Source organism: Orbicella faveolata, unplaced genomic scaffold (assembly GCF_042242905.1).
Source record: "Orbicella faveolata isolate gen_17 unplaced genomic scaffold, um_ofav_v1 contig_26, whole genome shotgun sequence".
NCBI lineage: Eukaryota > Metazoa > Cnidaria > Anthozoa > Scleractinia > Merulinidae > Orbicella > Orbicella faveolata.
The window spans coordinates 6,566,281-6,589,129 of NW_028301554.1; the positions used below are offsets into that span (position 1 = coordinate 6,566,281).

The following is a 22,849-nucleotide window of genomic DNA, read 5'->3' on the forward strand; positions in this document are numbered from 1 at the left end:
ACGTGGGAAAAAGGAGCGTCAAGGGAAAAGAAACCGATCTAATTTCACGCTATAAATGACAGCAGAACAGACTTCTATTAATAAAGTGCATTATCGTTTGTCTCACGATGTAGTCACTTGAGATGCAGATCGCGACGTTTCGACTGCTTACTGCTAGTCTTCTTCAGGCGATAAGGTCGACTGATTGCACGGTATCATTTATATCACAAAGGTCGGCTGTGATTGGTGCATTTCGATCCTCCTATTGTTCCATTGCTCCGGCGAGTAGCTGTTCCCTCAGTGGTCCGCTGTTGTACCGTTCTCCTGTTGTTGTGTTTCTTGATCGTGGGTATCCATGCTTCAGGAATTTCAATTCCACTATCCCTGTTGATGTTGTTAGGGTGAAGTTTTATGTGAATAGCTTCCATGACCCTACGTGGGTACCAGTGAGAATCTCGATCAATAAACTTGACCTCATTCCAGATAGGATAGTGGCCGGTTTCGTGGGTGTGTTCAGAAACGGCGGAGGTCTGGGTACGGGCGAGTCGTACATCCCTGTCGTGTTCTTTGATCCTCTCCTGCATAGATCTCCCTGTTTCCCCGATGTAAACTTTGCCGCACTCACAAGGAATCCTATAGACAACACCATCTTGTTTAGCCGGGTTGACGGTGTCCTTTGGTCGCCCTAAGTGTGACCGAAGTGTCGTGTCGGACTTAAAGACGGTGCGAATGCCTTGTTGTTCTAGGCAGCGGCGGAGAGACTCCGAAACTCCTTGGTAAGGTAAAACAACCACCTAGGATCTATGGTTTGCCGAAGATCCACAAGGTCGACACACCGCTTAGGCCAATTGTGTCGCGTGTCAACACCTTTGCATACGACCTGTCTGCTTTCTTGGCTAACGTATTATCTCCTCTTGCAGGTAACTCGAACTTCACAGTGAAGAACTCAACTGACTTCGCCTCTACCATCGCCAGTGAAGAGATCCAGGACCACGAGATCATGGTGTCTTTCGACGTAGAGTCACTGTTTACCGACGTACCGATCGAGGGCGCCGTACAAGCCGCGCTACAAAAAATGGAGAACGACGCAGGCCTGGCTGACCGCACGACACTTACACTAGTTCAAATCGCGGACCTCTTGAATTTCGTATTAAGATCTACGTACTTCCAGTACAACGGATCGATTTACGAACAACGAGACGGCACAGCCATGGGGAGCCCTGTATCCGCAGTTATTGCTAATCTCTATATGGAGATATTTGAAGAACAAGCAATAGAGTCCGCACCTTGCAAGCCTAAGATCTGGAAACGCTACGTAGATGATACTTTCACCATCCTGGATCGGGATAGAGTTGACGTCTTTCTGCAACACCTGAACAGTAAACAACCATCAATCCGTTTCACCATGGAGATGGAGAACAACAACAAGATCGCCTTTCTCGACACGTCAGTTTACAGAGAACCTGATGACCGCCTTACCACCAGTGTCTACAGGAAACCAACACAGACTGATCAGTACCTAGCGTATGATTCACACCACACTCAGTTAGTAAAGCGCGGTATTGTGAAGTGTCCGTACGACCGGGCTAAACGTCTCGTCACCAAACCATCAGTAATCGCTGGAGAGAAGAAACATCTGTCATCTGTATTTGTTGCTAACGGATATCCCTCCTCTTTTGTACAGATGATCACAAAGGCACGAACAACCCCAAGAAGAGAGCCTGTCGCGGAATTTAAATCCACCGCCGTTTTACCTTATGTCCAAGGAGTTTCGGAGTCTCTCCGCCGCTGCCTAGAACAACAAGGCATTCGCACCGTCTTTAAGTCCGACACGACACTTCGGTCACACTTAGTGCGACCAAAGGACACCGTCAACTCGGCTAAACAAGATGGTGTTGTCTATACGATTCCCTGTGAGTGCGGCAAAGTTTACATCGGGGAAACAGGGAGATCTATGCAGGAGAGGATCAAAGAACACGACAGGGATGTACGACTCGCCCGTACCCAGACCTCCGCCGTTTCTGAACACACCTACGAGACCGGCCACTATCCTATCTGGAATGAGGTCAAGTTTATTGATCGAGATCCACACTGGTACCCACGTAGGGTCAAGGAAGCTATTCACATAAGACTTCATCCTAACAACATCAACAGGGATAGTGCAATTGAAATTCCTGAAGCATGGATACCCACGATCAAGAAACACAACAACAGGAGAACGGTACAACAGCGGACCACTGAGGGAACAGCTACTCGCCGGAGCAATGGAACAATAGGAGGATCGAAATGCACCAATCACAGCCGACCTTTGTGATATAAATGATACCGTGCAATCAGTCGACCTTATCGCCTGAAGAAGACTAGCAGTAAGCAGTCGAAAGGTCGCGATCTACCTCTCAAGTGACAACATCGTGAGATAAAACGATAATACACTTTATTATTGCATCTACCACGATGAATAACAACAACCTTTTCCTCGACACAGACTTCTATTGTTTGCTGGTAAATAAAACTTTAATAAACAACTAACATTATATTGTAAGCATGTTTTCAAAGAAAAGGTCAAGCAGTCAGAGAGTGTCAAGTGACACACTTCAGTCAGTGACCGCATCCGGAATGTAATTTCCAGCCAGAACTGGTTTGTAAAACCCCAATGTAAGCTATTTGAACACCAAAAAATTTTCCAGCTAGCTAGCTCTCGATAAGCTAAATTCTCAGCAAGATTCTGTTTATTGCTAAGATTCCCAGCCAGCTCAACTTTAGTCTGCAGAGCGGATATTTTGCGGGGCGGATCCGACGGGTACTCCTGCATAATAAACTTTCCACGATGCGATCGATGACATTCTTCCTCATTTCCATTGTAACAGACCACGACATCACAGGATCAAACAGCTTTGAGTTTACCATTAGTATTGGTTTTTGGTTTTATGTCCCTCACAGTTATACATTATTCTCAACTGAGAGAGTAAACAATACCATTTTAGCTACTTACTACGGTAGGTTTTCTTTGAAAAGTGAAAAGTACGAATTGCAGTTTCGGGTGTTTCCAGAAATTCAAAGAAAACAGCTGATCATAAAGTACGCTCCAAGAAATTAGTTTAAAAGACAATGAAGTTTAAAGAGGAAGTACGTTTTTCAGTTTTCCCTTCCGCATCCTGCCATTAACTTATTTAAAATCTCCCGCATCCCGCCTGCCGAGGATGCGTAAGGTATTTTCACGCATGCTTGATGGGTACGCCTAGAAATGCCCTACAAAATAAAGCAATTCCGATTTCATTCGTCGCTATCCTCAGTGCCTCCCTCCCCTAATAGGGTAAGTTGGTACTCGCGAGTGTAAATTATTTGATGCACCTTGGACAACCAAGTTATCAATTGAAGAAATTCGAACGAAGTTTTACTGGAGCTACTGTCAAACAAACTATATCAGAACGATTGAATTTGAGTTTGATCGGTACGTAAAGCTACTTCTACAAAACATCTCCCAACTGTTGTATTTTTTCTTTGTACAATAAGGCTAGTATAAATATAAACATTTGTTTGTAGTAGAGAGTTGTTTTCGTTATGGGATAGAGTAAAGTTCTACTTACACAATTTTTCTCCTACCATCACCATCGTGTGTGCGATTCATTGCAGTCCGTTCTTAGAGAAAGTTTCGGCAGGAATAAAAAGCATGTGTTAAAGCAGGTCAGTAATAGATTTCTAGCAGATTACTCCTGGCAGGAGTTTTGATTCTTGGAGCTACCGGCCTATTAGAGGAAGTTTTTGTAGTACCCGGAATATTTAAAGACAAGTGTTATCAGTAGAAGTCTGTATTTTATGCAAGGTAGTCAGTAGGCAAATCCCAGCGTACCGTTTGGTTCTTTCTTGGTCGGGATCTTGCCATAAGAACCGTTTCAATGGAAACGGTCATAAGCCGTGTATTTCTTGTTTTGGAAAGCACTTCCTGAGGGCCATATAATAAACTACTTACTAACCTAGCTTGCTCGAGCCGTACTGGGGAATATTGGCCTTCGTCCGGGTAATTATTGTACGGACCTCGCTTCGCTCTGTCCGTAATGCAACGACCTTTGGCCATTATTCCCAATACGGCTCAAGGAAGCTAGGTTAGTAACAGGTTAATGCTTTACATTGTTTCTAAGAAAATACCCTCTTAATTACCTTTGCGGAAAATATAATATGGAAACATTTTTATTTTTCTCTGTGGAACTATACAAGATGCTCAGAAATCGCGCGTGAACTCCCGGAAATCATGTACTTGATCCCGGCATGCATTTACTTAGCTGCTGCAGATTAGTGAAGGCAGACCAGGAATGCATGGTTTCCAGTGTCGACTGCAGCTCTGAACCGATAAGAAAGGGGATAGCGAGTAAACTGTGTGATGTTAAAAATGATCTCACTTTATTTACGAGAGGTCCTAGAACACACATCAAAAACAATCTAGTGCTAAATTTAGATTGAATCAAATTTCAAATGCATTAATATACCTATAGAGACAGTAACTACCCTAAAGTCATCATCAGTTCTCGAGGCGCCAGTAGGCGCATACTCTAAAGTAATACAAGATATATGCCGGAAGCACATTAAATTAAATGGTATTATAAGGTGATTAACATCATTATCAGGTATTCAAACACAGCCTTGTTAACTGCACTACATAAATTCAGTGATTGATGCGTATTGCAAATGAACAGAATCTGTAAACAGTCCATTACACGTCGGCAAAGTATTTTTCCTACTTCTGTTTTTGTTTGTAGAGTTCCTGGACATTAGTACAAGTCAAAACACTGAGTGACAAAAACCCAAAGAGAAAACTCATCTCCGCTAACAATTTGACAAATGGAACTTTTAATATGATACCACAAACGACACTCCTTCAAAGTAATGGCGCACTGCTTAAATCGCAAGTCAGAAGTTGTGTCGCGCGCGAGGTGACTATTGGGTGAAAAATCAAACACTTATCCTGAAGGAGAAGGCAAATTCTAGGCTTGGTAATAAGGAAATTTTAATTCTTCATACATTATAATCGCTCGTTTACAGTGACGCGAGGTAGGGCTGAGTGGGAAACATTTTCAACAGAGACAACTTTTCACCATGTAAGTAGGCCCTTAATTTGCGACCGACACTGAACCACCAGTCGCCTACCGACGATTGTGGGTTAAATCGAACAGACTTAGGTTTAAATAGCAGTCAGAGGAAAGCATTATTTCTGTCTACTTAATTACCACATATTTTTGTTAACGTGAGTTCTGAAAATTATTTACTGTTACTTCAGGACAACAGCTGTTGTTGCAGTTGTCAGCGGCTCGACAAACAAAGGAGGCGAAAGGGTCAATTCTGTATTGTATTGACCCTTTCGCCTCGTTTGCATGCCTTTTAAAACAAGAGAATATTTGAGCGCAGACTCGATTGCAATAACAGCTATTTATCTATACTAATCACTTGTGTTGATAATCTTTAATTAATGGCTACTCACTTTCTTACCTCTAAGCTATCACTTTCCTTTCTCGTTCATAAGACCTCCCACACGGAGGAAAAGTGGTAACAAATTTAAACCGTGTTCATTTAATGCATGTGACCGCAATCTTGGATTACAACACTTGAAACCTCGGGGACGTGGCTGTTACCGTGCGTCTCTGCAAGAACAGAAAAATAACCAATGACCGTGATTGTTTACCATTTACTCGAAAATGGCGCTAATTTCGACAATTTTGGCTCGACAGATCGGGATATTTTCGAAATTTTCACTATTGGCAAGGACTGGCAAGGATAGCGCATTGCTCCTTGTGACGCAACTCTGAGGTAAGTTAGAAATTAATTCTTCATGACAGGCTAATATGTCTTATATGTATTTTTGCTTTGCTCGACTTGGGGAATAAGATCAGTGCTTTTTAGGCCATGTTTAGCAAAATATCCTGACTTACTTTTAGCGACCTGCCAGTGGGAGGTTGCTATCGAATGTTAGTATAAATATACTAGCGTTATATCACGAATGCCTGGCAGTGAGCGCTGGGGGTCTCTTCTTTCCGTTTTCGAAATGTCTTTAAAGGTAATTTAGATCAAAGGTTTGAACGACTACTAGATTTGCACTAAAACAATTAGATTATTTGCTCTTAATTTCCATCTGTGATGGTTAACTCCGACTGCGCCCTCGTAAACAATCACGCGATAGAAATGTCGCGTTCATGATCTAGTTGTTAATCAGAGTACTAAAGTGTCTGACTACCGCGTAAATTCCCAATCTCATTGGCTATAGAGGCACTCAGAGAGCGCGTCCCGTTGTTAGAGGTTATTGCTGAAAAGTATTAAACAAAAACGCCTATAACTCACATTGTGTGTCGAGTTGATGATTTACATTGTTAGCGTAAACACTCACACCTCATTGGGGAGGGCGAAACTTCGAGTGAACTATCAACAGATAAAAAACCTTGCGCGAGTGTTCTAAATGCAAACGATTTGAAGACCCGTTGTTGATATGTCTAGCAGGATTTGGATCTCGTTACTTATGTTATGAAATGGCGACAGTTTCGTTAACGTTTATTAGCTTCCCTCTCTCCTACCTCCGCCAAAAAAGCGTTTTATTTCTAAAAAATACTTACCGTTATTTCCCAAAGTCAAATGTCACGTTGTCTCCAATCAGTATAAACGGCGCCCAGTCGCGAACGTTGTTAAAGCCGTTACCTCTCATCCATATCATGGCCTGGTGAAGAGATTCACTGGCACTGTCTCCACGAACGAGATGCTCGTAGAAACGACACATCAGCTGCTCTGTTGCCTCATCACTTATGGCCCATAGAGCCACCAAAACGGACCGTGCACCAGATCCTAAGAACGCTCGAGCGATCCCAACGACTCCTTCGGCTCTAATCTGCCCACGTGCACTATGACAGCAACTAAGTACCACCAGTTTAGCTCGCAGTTGAACTTGTGCAATGTCAGACATCGTCAATAGGTAATCATCTTCTTCTGGAACCCTGTTAGGAGGGCCTACTGGAGAAAGGGCAATTTCTCCTCTTTCGGCATTACCATGGGCTGCAAAATGTATCAGACTCACTGAATGTAACATGTGAAGTACCGCCTGCTTTGTTGCCTGCCGTCCCAACAAAGGCTGAACACTTAGCAGTCGTCCAATCATGGCTGCTTCATTTCCTGCACAGGGTAACCTAGAAACCCAGCTTTTTGTTCCTTTGTAACACACCGTACCGACAACTGGATCCCCCACTATCAGAGCACCAGTCTGACTGTGATAGTATGTAGGACTGTCCTGAATGAGCTTGAGAGTAATCAAAGATGGAACGATGCGGATTCTGTATTTCTCTGATAAATACCTACCGCCTTCATCCTTTAACGCTGGAAACGGAACTTGGTTTAAGCAGCGATCAGGTACAACTATGAGCTTGGGCTCATCAAGTAGATCAGCTACCGGACTGATTAATATTCTGTAATAAAAAGTTACGCTCGATTTGGAGTTTCGACTTTCTTCATCTTCTTCCTCTATCAGTCTTAATGTTGTAAGGTTCTTAACGTCACTTAAAGATCGATCTTCGCAATCTTTCTCTGATAAAATACCAAAGCTTCGAAAGCTTTTTGCGAAGAAATCATCTAACTTGCCAACTAGTCCACCACCAACTAGTTTCTCATCTACCGTTATTCTTCGGAACTGAATGATTCCACTTGTCTTGAGAACCCAGAAAAACAGATCATGATCATGATAGGAAATGTACAGACAAGAAGAGTTACTTTCTTTTTTCATAATATTTTCAATACCAATCCACGATTGCGGATCAGCTGAGATTTGGCTTTCAAGAAAATATTGAGTTGCCATCAAGTCTGCTAACGCTCTAGCCCGTGCCAGCTCTAAAACATAAAGTGCATGGTTCGGATTTCCCCCAAAACAAAATAATGCACTAAGATTCCGGTAAGAAAACTCGCGAACGTCTGAAGACGATATTTTAAAATCGTCGTTGTCCCCTAAGAAACTCCGTAAAGTTTCGCTTCTGTTCATGCACAGAAACATAGAGTCAAACGCTTCCGGGATCTTGTATTGGCATAACTTCACCACTGAAAGGTTATTAAGACTTATGAACTCATTCTCTAAGTCTTTGATGTCTCGACTAATTGACAGTACCTTCTCAATATAACGCTCAGCCATGACATATTCACCAAGAGATTGAAACACAGTTCCCAAGGCTCCTCACGAAGTGGCTTCTCCCTTTTTGTTGCCAATTTGTATATTGATGGCAAGTGCTTTCTCACGATATTCTATAGCTTTGTCATATTCACCAAGAGATTGGAACACATTTCCCAAGTTTCCGTATGAAGTGGCTTCTCCCTCTTTGTCACCAATTTGTATTTGGATGGCAAGTGCTTTCTCAATATATTCTTTAGCTTTGTCATATTCACCAAGAGATTCAAACATAGTTCCCAAGTTTTCGTAGGAACTGGCTTCTCCCGCTTTCTCACCAATTTGTATTCTGATGGCAAGTGCCTTCTCAATATATTCTTTAGCTTTGTCATATTTACCAAGAGATAGGAACACATATCCTAAGTTTCCGTAATCTGCTGCTTCCCCCGCTTTCTCACCAATTTGTATTCTGATGGCAAGTGCTTTCTCAATATATTCTTTAGCTTTTTCATATTCACCAAGCGATTGAAACACAGTTCCTAAGTTTCCGTAATCTGCTGCTTCTCCCGTTTTGTCACCTATTTGTATTTTGATGGCAAGTGCTTTCTCAATATATTCTTTAGCTTTGTCATATTCACCAAGAGTTTGAAACACAGTTCCCAAATTTCCGTATAAAATGGCTTCTCCCTTTTTGTCACCAATTTGTGTTGTGATGGCAAGTGCTTTCTCAATATAGTCTTTAGCTTTGTCATATTCACCAAGAGATTCAAACACATTTCCCAAGTTTCCGTAATTTCCTGCTTCTCCCTTTTTGTCACCAATTTGTATTTTAATGGCAAGTGCTTTCTCAAGATATTCTTTAGCTTTGTCATATTCACTAAGAGATAGGAACACAGTTCCTAAGTTTCCGTAGTCTGCTGCTTCTCCTTCTTTGTCACCAAATTGTATTCTGATGGAAAGTGCTTTCTCAATATATTCTTTAGCTTTTTCATATTCACCAAGGGATTGAAACACAGTTCCTAAGTTTCCGTACGAGCTGGCTTCTCCCTCTTTGTCACCAATTTGTATTCTGATGGCAAGTGCTTTCTCAAGATATTCTTTAGCTTTGTCATATTCACCACGAGATAGGAACACAGTTCCTAAGTCTCCGTAATCTCTTGCTACTCCTTTTTTGTCGCCAATTTGTATTCTGATGGCAAGTCCTTTCTCAAGATATTCTCTAGCTGTGTCATAGTCACCGAGACAATAAGACGTTATTCCCAATTGTTCATCAGCGAATGCTTCATTTTTTCTGTCTCTCATTTCTTTCATGATTTTTACGGCTTTCTCATAAAGTTCTCTTGCTTCTACGTATCTACATTGCTGTTGAGATATTTTGGCCACTGTTAATGTAACAATCCCTTCCTTGTGTTTTTTACCACACTTGCGGTAAATTTCAATAATTTCCCTGCCGTAGAGTAAGGCTTTTGTATAATCAGAGATAAGACAATACGCCCTGAAGATAGTTTGATATGTACAAATTTTGACTAAATTGAAAACTCCTCCTCCCGTTTTTAGCACTCCATTATTTAGGAAGATCAAACATTCTTGGCAGACCTCAATGGCCTTTAGACTACGACCAGTGTTGCGAAGGAAAGTAGCAACAATCAAGCCAATAGAGATGGCTTGTAAAGTGTCTTTTATAATGGTCATAGCGTCCACTTGTATGAGCCCTGTCAAACGGAAAACACGAATTAAGAGTTGTAGCTATTTCGAGTAATAACATAGTTTTGTTTGTCTTTCTACTTGGTTGTCTAACTGGATAATAGCGAATTCAAAGCTGGGGGTAACCCTGTTAAGGACTTGCATTTCGTCATAGGGGAGTATAAACAGTCTCAACCTACACAAGAGAAAACTGCTGAAAATACGAGGCCGCTGGTTGAATGCTGTTAGTTGTCTTTGCGTGTGTTAGTTGTCTTTCTTGATCATTTCAGGGCAATGCGTTTTTTTTAGAGTTGCAGTTGCCTTTTTCTTCTGCAAAAATCACCGTTAAAGTTCAGGCTGCTTACATGTCTTTCCATGTCTTTACCTCTATAAGCTGTGTCTAATATGTGTCTAATCTGTTTGTAATCTAAGCTGTGCAGTGGCTGTCGAATTGACCTTATAGAAAGTTCGCTTGAGTTATTCTACGAAACAGCATTTACAGTGAAACCTGTATTAAGCGGACCCCATATCAAGTGGGCACGCTCTATGAAGCGGACACCAGCTGAAGTCCCACATTTACTGTAAAATAAACCTGCATTCAGCGGACACCTTTGTTAAGCGGACGCGGACACCGAACTTCACAAAAGCAGCAATAAGCGGAAACCTCAAGAGCTTTTTACTTCTAAACGTCTACCTGAGACTCCTTTAACATTGTTCAGCGATGTTGTCTAAAAGCTAAGCTATTATTCCAGATTGATGCATTTACTGACTGGACATTGTCCTATGAGCAGTGCTTGATCTTACACCGTGTTACACTGTGTTATAAAAGAGTTAATAGTTAACTATTATCGCACCGCATATTAGACCCTGTTTTGAACGGACACCCTGTATTAAGCGGACACTAATGAGGGTCGTACAGGTTTAACTACAGGTTTCACTGTAGTTAATTTCACTTCTATAAAATTTTAAATCGTAAACCGTTTGAATTCGTACAGAAGTAGGATAAATTAATTAAGCCCAGAATAGAGAATGCAGCACCTTCCACAATAAACAAATTTTTCCTTCTTGCACAAAAATTATGAAGAACTTTTTAATCATCTTATCCTACTATAAGTTCATTTGTACTCACCAGTCTGGTCAGATCAACTGGATGAATCCAAAATCAAACCGAGTCAGCAACAGCAACTGTTTCAATAATAACAAAGAAGAAGTTACGCAGATTATATATCGAAAAGCATTACTTCTAGCGAGCATTCATTCGCGTGACTACATTTTTTTGCATTGTCAGAGCTCGCAACGCAAATAGCATTTGTCACGCTATATACATGTAAATTTCTTGCAGGGGAAATTATTTAATAGTATTTAATATTGACTTTTCTGGCAGTGTTATAAGCTTATGTTTTGAAACACGATGTAAATTTACGGTGTTTAGTTACACTATCTTGACATCAAAGGGAAACCACAACTAAGAAACTGAAATAACAGTAAGGGAGTTCCCCTGCAATATAAAGGCAGACAATGACAAATACAAATAGAATAGCTGGAAGACAACTAAATGAGTATGACATTCTTTGCTAACTTTAATTTTCATATACAGACGAGATAGCCCAAATTTCAAGGAAACAGAGGATCGTATCACGCATGCGTTTGTGTGTATCCGGGATGTGGGTTTAAAAAAAAGGATACGGGGTAAAAATACCTTGGTGAAAAGATAATCTGCCCTCTTCGACGAGCAGGAGGCGCGAATCGCATTTTCTCTGTAAACTCTACAGTTTCACTGAACTGATTTCCAAGGAGCGCGCATTAGCTCAATGACCACGAAATACCCCTCTAGAGGCCAGAAGAAAACAAAGATGCAAACAAATAAACAAACAAACAAACAAAACAAAACAAAACAAAAATATTACTACTATACTACTACTGCTCAGAGTTCATTCGTTATCCTCGGTGTCTCCATGGGTCCTCCCACCCCCAGTAGGGTAACATGATACGCGCGGGTATGAATTGTTTCGTTTGATTTATTGTGGACACACAAATTATCAATCGAAGAAAATCCAACTTATTTTTGCCGAGCTAATTCAAGATATATGCGAACGATTTAATTCGAGTTTGACTGGCTCGAGTAGTATATAGGGGATTGGACAAATACCGTTTCGCAGAGGGAGCTTTATTTCACCTTATCGCAGCCCCCACCATCAAGTCCGGCCCTCACAAGCTCGGGCCGGTTGAACCTGGGGGCTGCGAAACGGTGAAATTCAGCTCCCTCTTTGAAACAGTATTTGTCCAATCCCCTATATACTACTTACAACAACGAGTACCGACAATTAGAAACAAGCGAGCCCGTTGTTATAGCGCCCGAGCCGGGATGACTCGAGCGCCAAACAAGTGCAGGTGGCTGATGCGGGGCCGGAAAGAAAGCTGCGGAAAGCGTTGTTACGGGGAGTATTGCGGGCAGCACAACAACCAGCTGAATTAAGGAATGAAAATGCCAGAGCCTTGCAGAGTTTGCGGAGTCGGCCTTCTGTGCGACTACCGTCTCTGCAAGCCCTGCGGCGGTAACGCGCTAAAACAACGTCTTATCCGCAAGCGTGAAAAAACAAAAAAAAAATTGAACTTGTTTTGCTCGAGCTGAAAGAAAGAAAACACATCAGTTAGAGAAATGAAACCTTCGGTTATAACGTAAGGAACTATGGCTTCCCACAACCAAGAAAGACTGGAAGAAGAACTCGCAAAAATTGATCCCGCGGTATTGCGTTATTTCGACCAACTTCTTGCAGAAAACGCACCAGCGGTAAGAAAGGTTGTCCAGAACGTGCAGGATGAACCAATTTCTCAAGAAACGCAGGCGCATCTGCAGAAGCCACTTCTTCCGAAGCCTTACCAGCCAAGAGCCCCTCCACGCCAAAGAAAGCCGAGAAAAGCGCAAGCGCTTCTGAGGGAGTGCGACCCCTTCCCTGCGCAGAAAACCCGAACAGTGACAGACTACCAGAAGGAGATTCTGGATCTGTTCGATGACGCAGAGAAAGAAGCGAAAGAAGAGACTACAGGCCGGCGTTTCATTCGCTGGCGCTTTATCAAACGTCTGGGGAGAAACCTAACACCAGACTTTATGTCGAGGATTCGTGAAAGAGTAAGCACGTCGTTTTATCTGAGGCACGTTTTCGCGTATCAGTTGCGCAACATTGAGGATGGAACTGTGATCGTGTACTACTCGAACCCCAAGGGCTCACAGTGGTTTGACAAACTGGAAGACGCGGAAAAATGGCTTAACCAGCAGGAAGAACTGCGTCTCGACAATGAAAAAACCGACAGGCCCAACACGAAGTGGGTGTTCGAAGCCTTTTTCAACGTAGACCTGAAGGTTGTGATTGACAGGAAGCCGTTGGTGGGAACAGGGCCTTTGCCTGACTGGCTGCGCAACCTTGCCCATAGCCGGGCAATGGTATCTTTGGACGTGTATAACGACAACCCGTGCCTATGGCGGTGCATCGCTGTGCACCGAGGGGCGCGCAACGACCGTTGCACAAAAGAAGCCCGAAGTCTCGCCAAGAGTTTCTACAAACTCAAGACCATTCCAGAAAACTTCGCAAAAATTTCTCTTGATGAGTTGGAAAAGGTCGAAGCCCATCTGAATGAGGGCTTACCCATCGCATCTTTGCTTGGAATTCGTGTCCACGAGCCTGAGCGTCTGGAAACCGGAGAAGTGGTTTGGCACCTCAGAATAAACCCGAACCCCAAACTCAAAAAGATTTTGACGATAGGTGTCTACGAAGGCGATGCTTTCTTGATAAAAGATATCGCAAAGCTGGCAAAAACCTATGCATGCACGCATTGCGGGCAGAGGTTCACACAAGCTTGTCATCTACAACGGCATCACCAAACCTGCAGCGCGGTAATCTTTTGCCCGGAGACAATAGTTGAAGCGCCACAGACAGCTTTCGAGAAAGTGATGTACCCAAAAGGCTCAGCATCGAAACAAGCGATTCTGTGGCTGGAGCGGGAAGCGAAGCGACGGGGGATACACCTCCACCATGCGATGTGCGGGCACGGGGGCGAGAGATGGCTTACTCGAGAAGGCGGGAAAATGAAGTCTTCTCCTGTCGACGGGTACCACCACAAAACGAGGACGGTATTACAATACCACGGCTGCCCCTTCCACGGATGCCCAAAATGTTATCATAACAAACGGTAAAACAGCCGAACAACTGTACCAAGCCACAGTGAACCGTACCGCATTTCTGCGAAAGAGAGACTACAAGGTTATCGAGGCCTGGTCTTGCGAAGTTGGGCCTCTTAAGGGGGAACTCCCGAGGGAGCAAACTAAAACTTACCAACACGCGATCTTGTACGATTTCGAGGCCTATGGCGACAAAAACTATCGGAAAGAGCCAACAGGGGCGTTAACGATAGAAAACGCGCACGTGCCGATCTCCGTGAACGTCGGGGACAATCTTGAAAGAGAGCCCACCCACATCTGCGAAAGAAACCCCGTGGAGCTGGTCCGCAAGTTCCTGAAAGAGCTGGAGAGACGCGAGAAAAACATCCAGGACCAGGTGAGAGCGGAGTTTGTGCCAGAAGACATGCACCTGCTGACAAAAGACCAGCAGCAAAAAATTAATGAATGGTGCAACCAGGTCCCTGTCGTGGGCTTCAACTCAGGTTCGTCCGACCTGAATCTGATCAAAAACCACTTCGCCAGCACTCTCGCCGAAATATCAAAAAAAGTCAAAGTGGCCAGGAAGGGGAACAAAACCATGTTCCTGCTCACCTGGGGGGCCCGTTTCCTCGATGTCATCAACTATCTGGGCCCGGGCATGAGCTACGCGAAATGGGTGAAAGCCTACGGAAGTGAGTCCGAGAAATCCTGGTTCCCTTACGAATGGTTCGACGCGCCCGAAAAGCTCGATTTCCCTGGGCTCCCAGAATACGAGGCCTGGTATTCGAAACTGAAGGGCGGATACGTTCTCACGCGGAAGGAGTGGGAGGAGTGCAAGCGGCTGTTCAAAGAAAAGGGGATGCGGATCTTCGCAGACTGGCTGCGCTATTACAACAATCTTGATGTGGCTCCCGGCCTCGAGGCGCTGGAAAAGATGAAAAGCTTCTACACCGAGAGAGGAATCGACATTCTGAAAGACGCGATGAGCCTGCCAGGGGTGAGTTTGCATTATTTGCTCCGAGGGGCAATCGAGCGCGGCGCAGACCTTTACAGCCCAAGCAAAGAAGCTTACGAAACGCTCAAAGGGGCGGTTGTTGGCGGACCGAGCCTGGTTTTCACAAGACGGCACGAGGCCGGTGTGACACGGATAAGGTCGCATCAGTTCGAAGAACCGCGTCTTTGCAAAAAGATTCTCGGTTTCGACGCCAGCGCTCTCTATCTCTCGACCATGCACAGAGAAATGCCTTGCGGGAAGGAGAAGGTCGTACACTACGACGATGACCGCCAAGCGGAAGCGGCCGAAGTTCTGATTCGCCGGTTGAAAGCCGGGGAGTGGTTCGGCTTCGCCGAAGTCCGCATAGAGATCCCAGAGCGTTTGCGGCCAATGTTCGAGGAGATGTGCCCTTTCTATTACAACAAAAGGGTCCCCGCCGAAGCTGTGCCGGAACACATGAAAGAGTACTTGGCGAGAACGGGCAGACAGCGCGGAGACGGGAGAAAGCCTGTAGGCGCTCTGTCCGCAGAACGGATGCTGGTGTACGCCCCTCTGCTGCGGTGGTACGTGAACCATGGGGCGGTTGTCACGAAGGTTTCCAGAACAATCGACTACGAACCGGGCAAGATCTTCACCTGGTTCGTGGAGCAGGTGACGGAGGCGCGCCGGACAGGAGACGTGGACAGAAGCAAGGCGCTGCTCGCTGAAGTGTTTAAACTACTCGGAAACAGCGCTTATGGGAAACTGATAGAAGCTCTGGAGCGGCAAACGAACGTGATATACACGAAAGACGAGAAGGTTGTCGACAGAGCGCTGCGGAGTGCGTATTTCGAAGACCTCGACGAGATCGGGGAGGCCTACTAGCTGGAAAGCCGCAAGCCCCGAATCACGATAAGGCGGCCGTTCCAGATCGGAATCGCCGTCTACCAGCTGGCGAAGCTGCGGATGCTGGAATTCTACTACGACTTTCTCGACAAGTACGTCGACAGAAGAGATTTCGAGCTCCTTTTTTTCTTTTAATTATATTGTAATTTTGTGACCAATAAAGTTGATAGACAACTAGACAACTGATCCAGATGGACACGGACAGCAACTACATGGCGATCTCGGGCGAGCGGCTCGAGGACGTCGTCCGGCCAGAGCTGAAGCAAGAATTCCAGGCGGAAAAAAATCAGTGGCTGTCTTGGGACAAGTGGAGCGGCCGCACCCCAGGTCTCTTCAAGCTTGAGTGCGAGGGCAGCCGGATGATCGCGCTCTGCTCGAAGTGTTATTATGTCGACGAAGGAGAGGGCGAAAAAAAGAAGTTCAGTACGAAGGGGATGTCGAAGAAGTAGAACGAGATAACGTGGCAGCGTTTTAAGGACGCGCTGGAAGGAAGCAAGGACATGGCCACCAACAAAGGTTTCAGGATGCAGGACGGCCAGATCGTCACTTACGAGCAGGAGAAGCTGGGGCTGAGCGCTTATTACGACAAGCGGTGGGTGCTGCCCGACGGGATACACACCGACCCAATCGAATATCACATCTAGTTCACGTCAGCCGGAGGAAGAATAGTGTTTGGAGGGGGAGTTTTTAGCCATTTCATAAATTTTATTATGATAGAGCTCCTTTATCTCGCGAGCTGCCCACGATCCAGTCGATAAGTTTTATGGGAGCGTACTTGTATTGTTCTAGAGCGTTTTCATACTCCGTGGTCGCCTCGTCAACCAAGAAAAGTTCTTTTCCTTCGTCGCTGAGAACAAATTCATTGAAACGCTCTGTGAAATGCTCGCTTTCTTCTTGGACGCTCTTCCCTTTTTCTTTCGTGGAAAACTCAATGGCCCAGTAAAGAACATCCACGATTGTAGTAGAGGGCATGGTGAGATATAATAGATTTCTTTTTCTTCAAAACAAAAAATCCTGTGCGCATTCACGGAAGAAAGTTGGGTGGTAACTGCGTGTTTGGAGGGACAACCAGCAGCTCTTCACGCACGAAGCCGCGCTTGGGCCCGTCGCGCAGATAGTAGAGAACGGGTTGATCCGGTTTGGAAAAAGACCTTTCAATGTTGTAAACTTTCAAAGACCAGATTGGGTCCGTGGCTCTTTTCACGCCCCCTTCAAGCTCGCCAGGCTGGTAGAGATAACGAACTTGGACAAGAGAGGGGAGGATTTTTTCGCTTTTTCCAACAAGCCTCGAATAAGGTGTCGATGGCCTCGCATAAACAGATTTTTCTTTGATGGCAACGGCGGGTTTCTTGCCGATGAGGCTTGTGACCTCGTTGTTTAAAGCCGAAACAACTTCAGGAAGTCTTTTCACCCAGGCAGTGGACCGCTAGCCCTCAGGGAAAAGCATTTCCACGGCGTACTGGTGACCGAACAAGCGCTCAGCCAGGGTGCGGTTGAAACGTTCAACAATGGCCTGGCCGCGGTGAATGTCAACGCGCCCGCGCCGGATGAAGGTTTTGTGCTTGTCCATCTCTTTTGTGACAGCGCCCATGAATTCGCGCCCGGGGTCAACCTGCAGTATTTCAGGCCATTCCAGAGGCGAGCGCTTGTAAATCTTCTGAAAGGCCTGGGCGACCATCAGAATTTTTCGAAGTCAGGAGTTCAGCCTCTTTGTAGCGGCTGGCCACGTCGACAACAGTCAGCGCGTATTTGAAAACTTTGCGGCCGCGAGGGAGCTTGTCGTGCGGCAGAAAAAGAAGTTCCGCCTGATGCACCTTGTTGGGCGTGGGAACGTCGAATTTCGCCGAGGAATTCGCTTCGGCGCGGGGAGGAATATCTGCCAGCGCGCTTGCCTGATCAGCCACGTTTTTGCGGTTTCTTCAGGAACCTTGGCTGCCTCGGCTAATTTTTTTATCGCGGCGATTCCTTTCCAATGGCCCCCGGAGCCGTAGTAAATATTTGCGAGTTTGGCGTCCATATAAGTAAGGTGTAAAAAAGTTTAAAGGAACCGGAAGGGCGCGTAGCCCACAGCGAGAGCACCAGCGCCCACGATCGCGAGTTCACCCTTTTTCTGCCGCTCGCTTGGCTGATAGAAATCTGAGAACTTGGGCTCCTTGGGGGGTACCATTCGTCCGTCAGGATGCGCCTGGTTGTAGAGTTTGAAGGCGCAGTCGGTGTTGGTGAAGTTCTGCTTGGCCTGCTTCTTTGTTTGCGTGTTGGTCGCGATCCAATCGAGAAGTTGTGTTCGGTCGCGTGTGTATTTGGCGTAAGCCTCTTGATAATCTTCGAGAGCTTTGTCGTGGCGCTTCTTTTCTTCAAACGCGGCTTTGTCGCCCCCGCCAAGCGCCCTCGCCAGATAATTGCCGCCAATGAAAGCCGTGGCGTTCAACACAGCCCCGCCAATCTTGATCGCGATGCTCGCCATGGCTATATATTAACGGGAGCTTTTTTCAAATCACAACTCTAAGTTATTCCTGTTTTTCCTCGAATGGTACCGCGTTGTTCGCAATCCAGTCGAGAAGGCCTTCGGGTTCGGTCTTGTATTTTTCTTTGGCGTTTTGATACGCCTCGGCGGCTCGCTGCTGACAATCTTTCAAAAACTCCGTACCTTTTTTGTCCAAGTTTGCCTCGATCCAGTCGAAGTTGAGAAGTGAACGCTCGAAACGCTCAAGAAACTCCTTGAGTGCTTCGTCTTCTCTCGGGGATCTCGAAACAGCCTCGTGAACGTCGACGCTTACAATACTTGCCATGGTGCAATAAAACAGACTTTTATTTCTTCAAACGCTGTCGAGGAGGATTTTCTGGTCCTCGAGGTACTTTTTGAGCGCAATGCTTCCAGACATGACGGCGGTGAACTTCACGTAATTCATCACGCTGCTGCTGGGATCAGAAGTGAAATTCTCTTTCACAACCTTTTTTGCGGCCCAGCCGATGCCCGCGGCTAATCCCGTGAGAGTTGCGGCGTCAATGACGGTCTTGACAAGCTTGTTGTCAGACATGATGCGCTCGATATAAGTAAAAAACAAAAGTTTAAAACAAAATTAATTCTTCTTTCTAGGAATTCCAGGCAAAAACTTTGTTTTGGTGATTCCGCACACAGCGCACTTCACTTTTAGCAGTCGCCGGTTGTTTTTTGTAGCAACAATTTTTGTCGTTCCTCGGACGTTCGGCGTCACTCGCCGGTCTTTCACGCAGTAGACTTCCATCTGAGTATATTTTTAAAAAACTTTTCTCCAAACTGTGTGAATTTAATCTTCCTTTCCCGCGGCTTCTTCTTCTTCTTCTTCTCTTCTTCTTATTATTTCGCCTATTCTTCTTCTTACTTCTTCTTCTATTTTTCTCCTTCTTTTTCTTTTTTCTGCGGCTTTATCAGTAAACTTTTCGTCGGAAAGACACATCACCTTTTTGATAGCTTTTAAGGTGAAGTCGACCCATAATACGGTAATTCCACCAATTGCGGCTGTAGAGACTAGAAGCTGCACAACCCTTGGGTTCGGCATCGCGATATACATCACTCGCAAAAGTTTAAATCATTTTTCTTAATCCTTTTCGCTGTGTCGCGCGAGCAGGTTTTGGCTCGACACTCGCGGGCTCAGGCGCGGGCTCCGGCGTTTTCAATTTGTCGAACGCGGGCTTGGCCATTGCCTTGAGCTCTTCACGTTTGTAATAGATCCCGAGCAGTGAAACGCCTATGCCGCCAAAGCAATCCATTGGTTGGCGCTGAGGCCGCCGCTCTTTGGGCTTTCCCTCTTTGGGCTTTCACCTTCTGTAGTTGGGGTTGGCTCAGGGGTCGCTGTGGCGACTTTTTCCGCGTGATAAGCCTCAGCGGCTTTCTTCTGTTCTTCCCGGGCCAGCCGCGTTCTTGCAGCAACCATTTTTCCAGCGGCCACACGCTTTGGATTTTTTACGCGCTGCGTGGTTGCAGTCGGAGTTGTCGCTTGCTGTGTGGCATCGACTGCAGGTGCTGCCTGGGTCTCGACCTGAGGCGCCGTGACGGCAGGCGCGCTCTCGGATTGTTCGGTTGACATTCTGAAGCGAACCGTATTCTAAGCAAATGAAAAAAAGTTTAATTGTTAACAATTTGGCAGCAAGCCCTCAGCAGATTTTAACGAATGCTGGTTAGTAATTCTGCAGTTGATGAGCCGGGTACTTCATCAACGCCCTCAAGCAGATAGCCGTGTTCATCACGAGAAGGGTGGCTCTTCTCCGGCAACTGTGGACTAAAATCAATATGTTTTGTGGTGATCAGCGCCGCGTTGGCCGCGGCAAGAAACCGGCCGCACTTCAAAGCAAGGTTGCCGGCACGAATGGAGAGCTCTTTGTTCAAGATTTAGTCGTTTCTGAGCTCTTTCTGATAAGCGTCGATGTCTTTGATTTTGACGGTCATTCCCACCACTTTGGTTGCAAGAAAAATAAAGCTGTCGATCAGGCTTTCCGTTGTCTTTGAGCCCACATACGTCTCGTAGCGTTTGGTGAATTTCTCGACCTCTTTGTCGCTCAGGCGCTTCACCTGCTCGTGGGTTAGCTGCACTCCGATTGCCTCTTTGGCTTTGCCTGTGGACACCAGCACGGCCAGCTGCTCGCGAAGAGCAGAAATGTCAGGTTCTGGGGGCGGTTGTTGGAACGACGCCGCCTGCTTGACCACTTGGCTCGGGCTCTGTTTGAAGAAGGTTCATAACGTCTGCTAACGCGGCGTCTTCTCCAGCCATTGTGCAAGGTTATATACAGCTCCATTTTTTTTATTCAAATAACTTTACCCCATAGGGGTGGCGAAGCGTGAACACAAGATAAGAGAACTTTCGCTCTTTCAGCTTTGAAACCAGACCTTTGTACTCATCCGGGGAGAGCTCGCCGGCGTAATCCTCGAAGATGGCTTTCGTTGTCCTGGCCGAGGGGGTGTAAAAGAGGACGATCGCCGCCACGTTCTCCTGAAGGAAGATGTAATGCCGGTCATCTTCTGGGTCAGCACCCAAACGCTGATACCCATATGTCGGGCAGAAAAGGCGAGATTCACCAGCTTGCTAGTGCGCCCTTTCACGTCTTTGGAGGCCGCGCAGTCGTCGAGGATTATGAGCGTGTTGGTGCCCACGAAAAGCCATCTCATGAGCTTCAACCACTTTTCCACATCGTGTTGCTCGCAGACTATCACATCCATTCTTGGATCGTTTTCGCCAAGCCGGTGGTAGGTCTTGTTGTGCGTGAACGTCGGGCAGATGAGCACGATGTAGTCGAACTTTCCGCGGAAAGGGCAGTAGAGCTGGTCCACCACGAACCTCGATTTGCCTGAATTAGTCGGCCCCACGATGAGAGCGTTGAAGGGTATCTTGGTCGGGTCCATGTTCATATTCAATTCTGTATAGATTCCAGCTGTCTGTCCATAATGTTGAACTAGGAGTCGGCGATGACGAATACGTGGCAGTTCACGTTGCCTGAGCCTTCGGCTTTCCTCTCGATTTCCAGCTGGACCCCGTCCGTACTGTTCACAATGCGCTTGCCGCTTCCATGAATTTCTTGGTCCCCCATGGAGCGCATATCAATCAGAAGCCCGAAATTATCTCCGGTGTAAAACTTTGTCGCATCCATGTGCTCGGTTTTATTTTTTTCCTTCACGAAGAAGCGTTGGGCCTCTTCCCACATGTCCTTGCCTTCGACGCCATTGTTGTAAATCATGTTGGGCGAGCCGCTGATTGTGACGCTGACTTTCGTCAGATCCGGGAAGATTTATTTTTCCGAATCTCTGGCTCCGTCGGTATAAGGCTCTATGAACAGTAGCAGGAGGGCTTTTAGCGACCTTTTTTGGGCGTCGATTTTGATGTTCTTCCTCGTGTCGGTGTCTTTTTTGAAGGTCACCACTTGGGAACGCATCACGGGGTCATAGGCGAACTCTTTTCCGCTGGAGTAAACGCTATGCGCCTCGTCTGCCAGAGTCTTGCTGCGGATCATATCGTACTCGAGCTGGATGTTGGTCAGCTTGTATCTCAGCTGGGTTGTGTCGGAGCCATTGACCACATGTGCAGCTTCAGCAAGGGTTATTTCGAACGTGAGGTCTTTGTAAGGGGCCTGGGGGTAGAAAACGCCGTGATCGGTTAGGATCTGATGGTCCAGCCTGATCCGGTACTTGCTCCCGTATACCTCGTTCAGCTTGTTTTCAGCGTCGACGCCCGAGGTTTTCTTGTCTCCCGCGCCTGAGCGGATCTTGCACAGATCCTCGCTCTGAATCCCTTCGAAGATCCTGTTGTCTCTTTCTTCCTGCGAAAGGAAAAGGTCATCAAAGATTTTGTAGATGCCATAGCCAACCGTGTCTTGCAGGGTAGTGCCTCCAAACTTCACGTGCAGCCTGTCAACGAGCGCTCGCGTGGCGTTCTGGACAAGAAAGTTGTTGGCGTGCCCTCCAGAAAGTTCAATGTTAAAGACAAGCGCTAGCGAGCCCGGCACCAGAACCTTGTTCACGTTCAGCTTGGGCACGTAAACGTACAGAGTATCGCCGGGGTTGGCTTCAGTGCGGGAAAAGGTGATTCGCTTGACCGCGCGCTCGGCCCGCATGCCGTGTAATGTTTTTTTGCTGTACGTTGCGCGAAGGTTCTCGGGAACTGACATTGTATAATACGCCGGCGATTATTTTCTAATTTGAAAAATACTAGGCTTGCAATATATCGTTATGGCGGAAGATGGCGAATTTGGTTACGAACAAGGGCCTTGACAATAAGATTGACCACGATGATGATGATGATGTCGGACAAGAGGTTAACACAACCGAACCTTTTGGCCCAGTCGTGGCATCAACTCCCTACCACGGTGGTGAATAAACGGAAATATCTATGCAGCGCGAGCAGTCCGGCCTGCCTGACCCTTCTTATGCCGAGACATCATTCATGGGGGAAGAAACCCCTTTGTTAGGCGCGCAAGATGAACAGCAAAGATCATGGGACAATTTAACGAGAGTTTATTCGAAAGCGAGTGCGATTGATCTAGAAACTAAATACGAAAAGGG

The 22,849-nt window shown here is 46.0% G+C and overlaps 3 protein-coding genes and 2 pseudogenes across 3 annotated transcripts; 1 reads left to right on the plus strand and 4 right to left on the minus strand.

Annotated features, from left to right (window-relative positions):
* Positions 1-5,343: 5,343 nt before the first annotated feature.
* On the minus strand, positions 5,344-8,143 carry LOC149107857 (tetratricopeptide repeat protein 28-like). Its single transcript, XM_089295937.1, has 2 exons — positions 6,576-8,143; positions 5,344-5,612 (listed from the first exon to the last, which is right to left on the minus strand). Exon 1 carries the CDS (start codon positions 8,126-8,128, stop codon positions 6,578-6,580), a length of 1,551 nt encoding a protein of 516 aa, XP_089152063.1. The 5' UTR covers positions 8,129-8,143; the 3' UTR covers positions 5,344-5,612; positions 6,576-6,577.
* On the minus strand, positions 8,124-10,971 carry LOC149107858 (uncharacterized). The gene is made up of 2 exons (XM_089295954.1): positions 10,914-10,971; positions 8,124-9,813 (listed from the first exon to the last, which is right to left on the minus strand). Exon 2 carries the CDS (start codon positions 9,791-9,793, stop codon positions 8,171-8,173), a length of 1,623 nt encoding a protein of 540 aa, XP_089152080.1. The 5' UTR covers positions 9,794-9,813; positions 10,914-10,971; the 3' UTR covers positions 8,124-8,170.
* Positions 10,972-13,423: 2,452 nt separating this feature from the next.
* On the plus strand, positions 13,424-16,711 carry LOC149107859 (uncharacterized; annotated as a pseudogene).
* A 131-nt stretch (positions 16,712-16,842) lies between these two features.
* Positions 16,843-18,283, minus strand: LOC149107860 (uncharacterized). Its single transcript, XM_089295987.1, has one exon. It carries the CDS (start codon positions 18,281-18,283, stop codon positions 17,858-17,860), a length of 426 nt encoding a protein of 141 aa, XP_089152113.1. The 3' UTR covers positions 16,843-17,857.
* Positions 18,284-20,663: 2,380 nt separating this feature from the next.
* Positions 20,664-22,761, minus strand: LOC149107861 (uncharacterized; annotated as a pseudogene).
* Between the last annotated feature and the right edge of the window lie 88 nt (positions 22,762-22,849).

Excerpts from the sequence above, each read along its gene's own strand:
- LOC149107857 (XM_089295937.1), bottom strand. The coding sequence starts at position 8,128 with ATGGCTGAGCGTTATATTGAGAAGGTACTGTCAATTAGTCGAGACATC.
- LOC149107858 (XM_089295954.1), bottom strand. The coding sequence starts at position 9,793 with ATGACCATTATAAAAGACACTTTACAAGCCATCTCTATTGGCTTGATT.
- LOC149107860 (XM_089295987.1), bottom strand. The coding sequence starts at position 18,283 with ATGGCGAGCATCGCGATCAAGATTGGCGGGGCTGTGTTGAACGCCACG.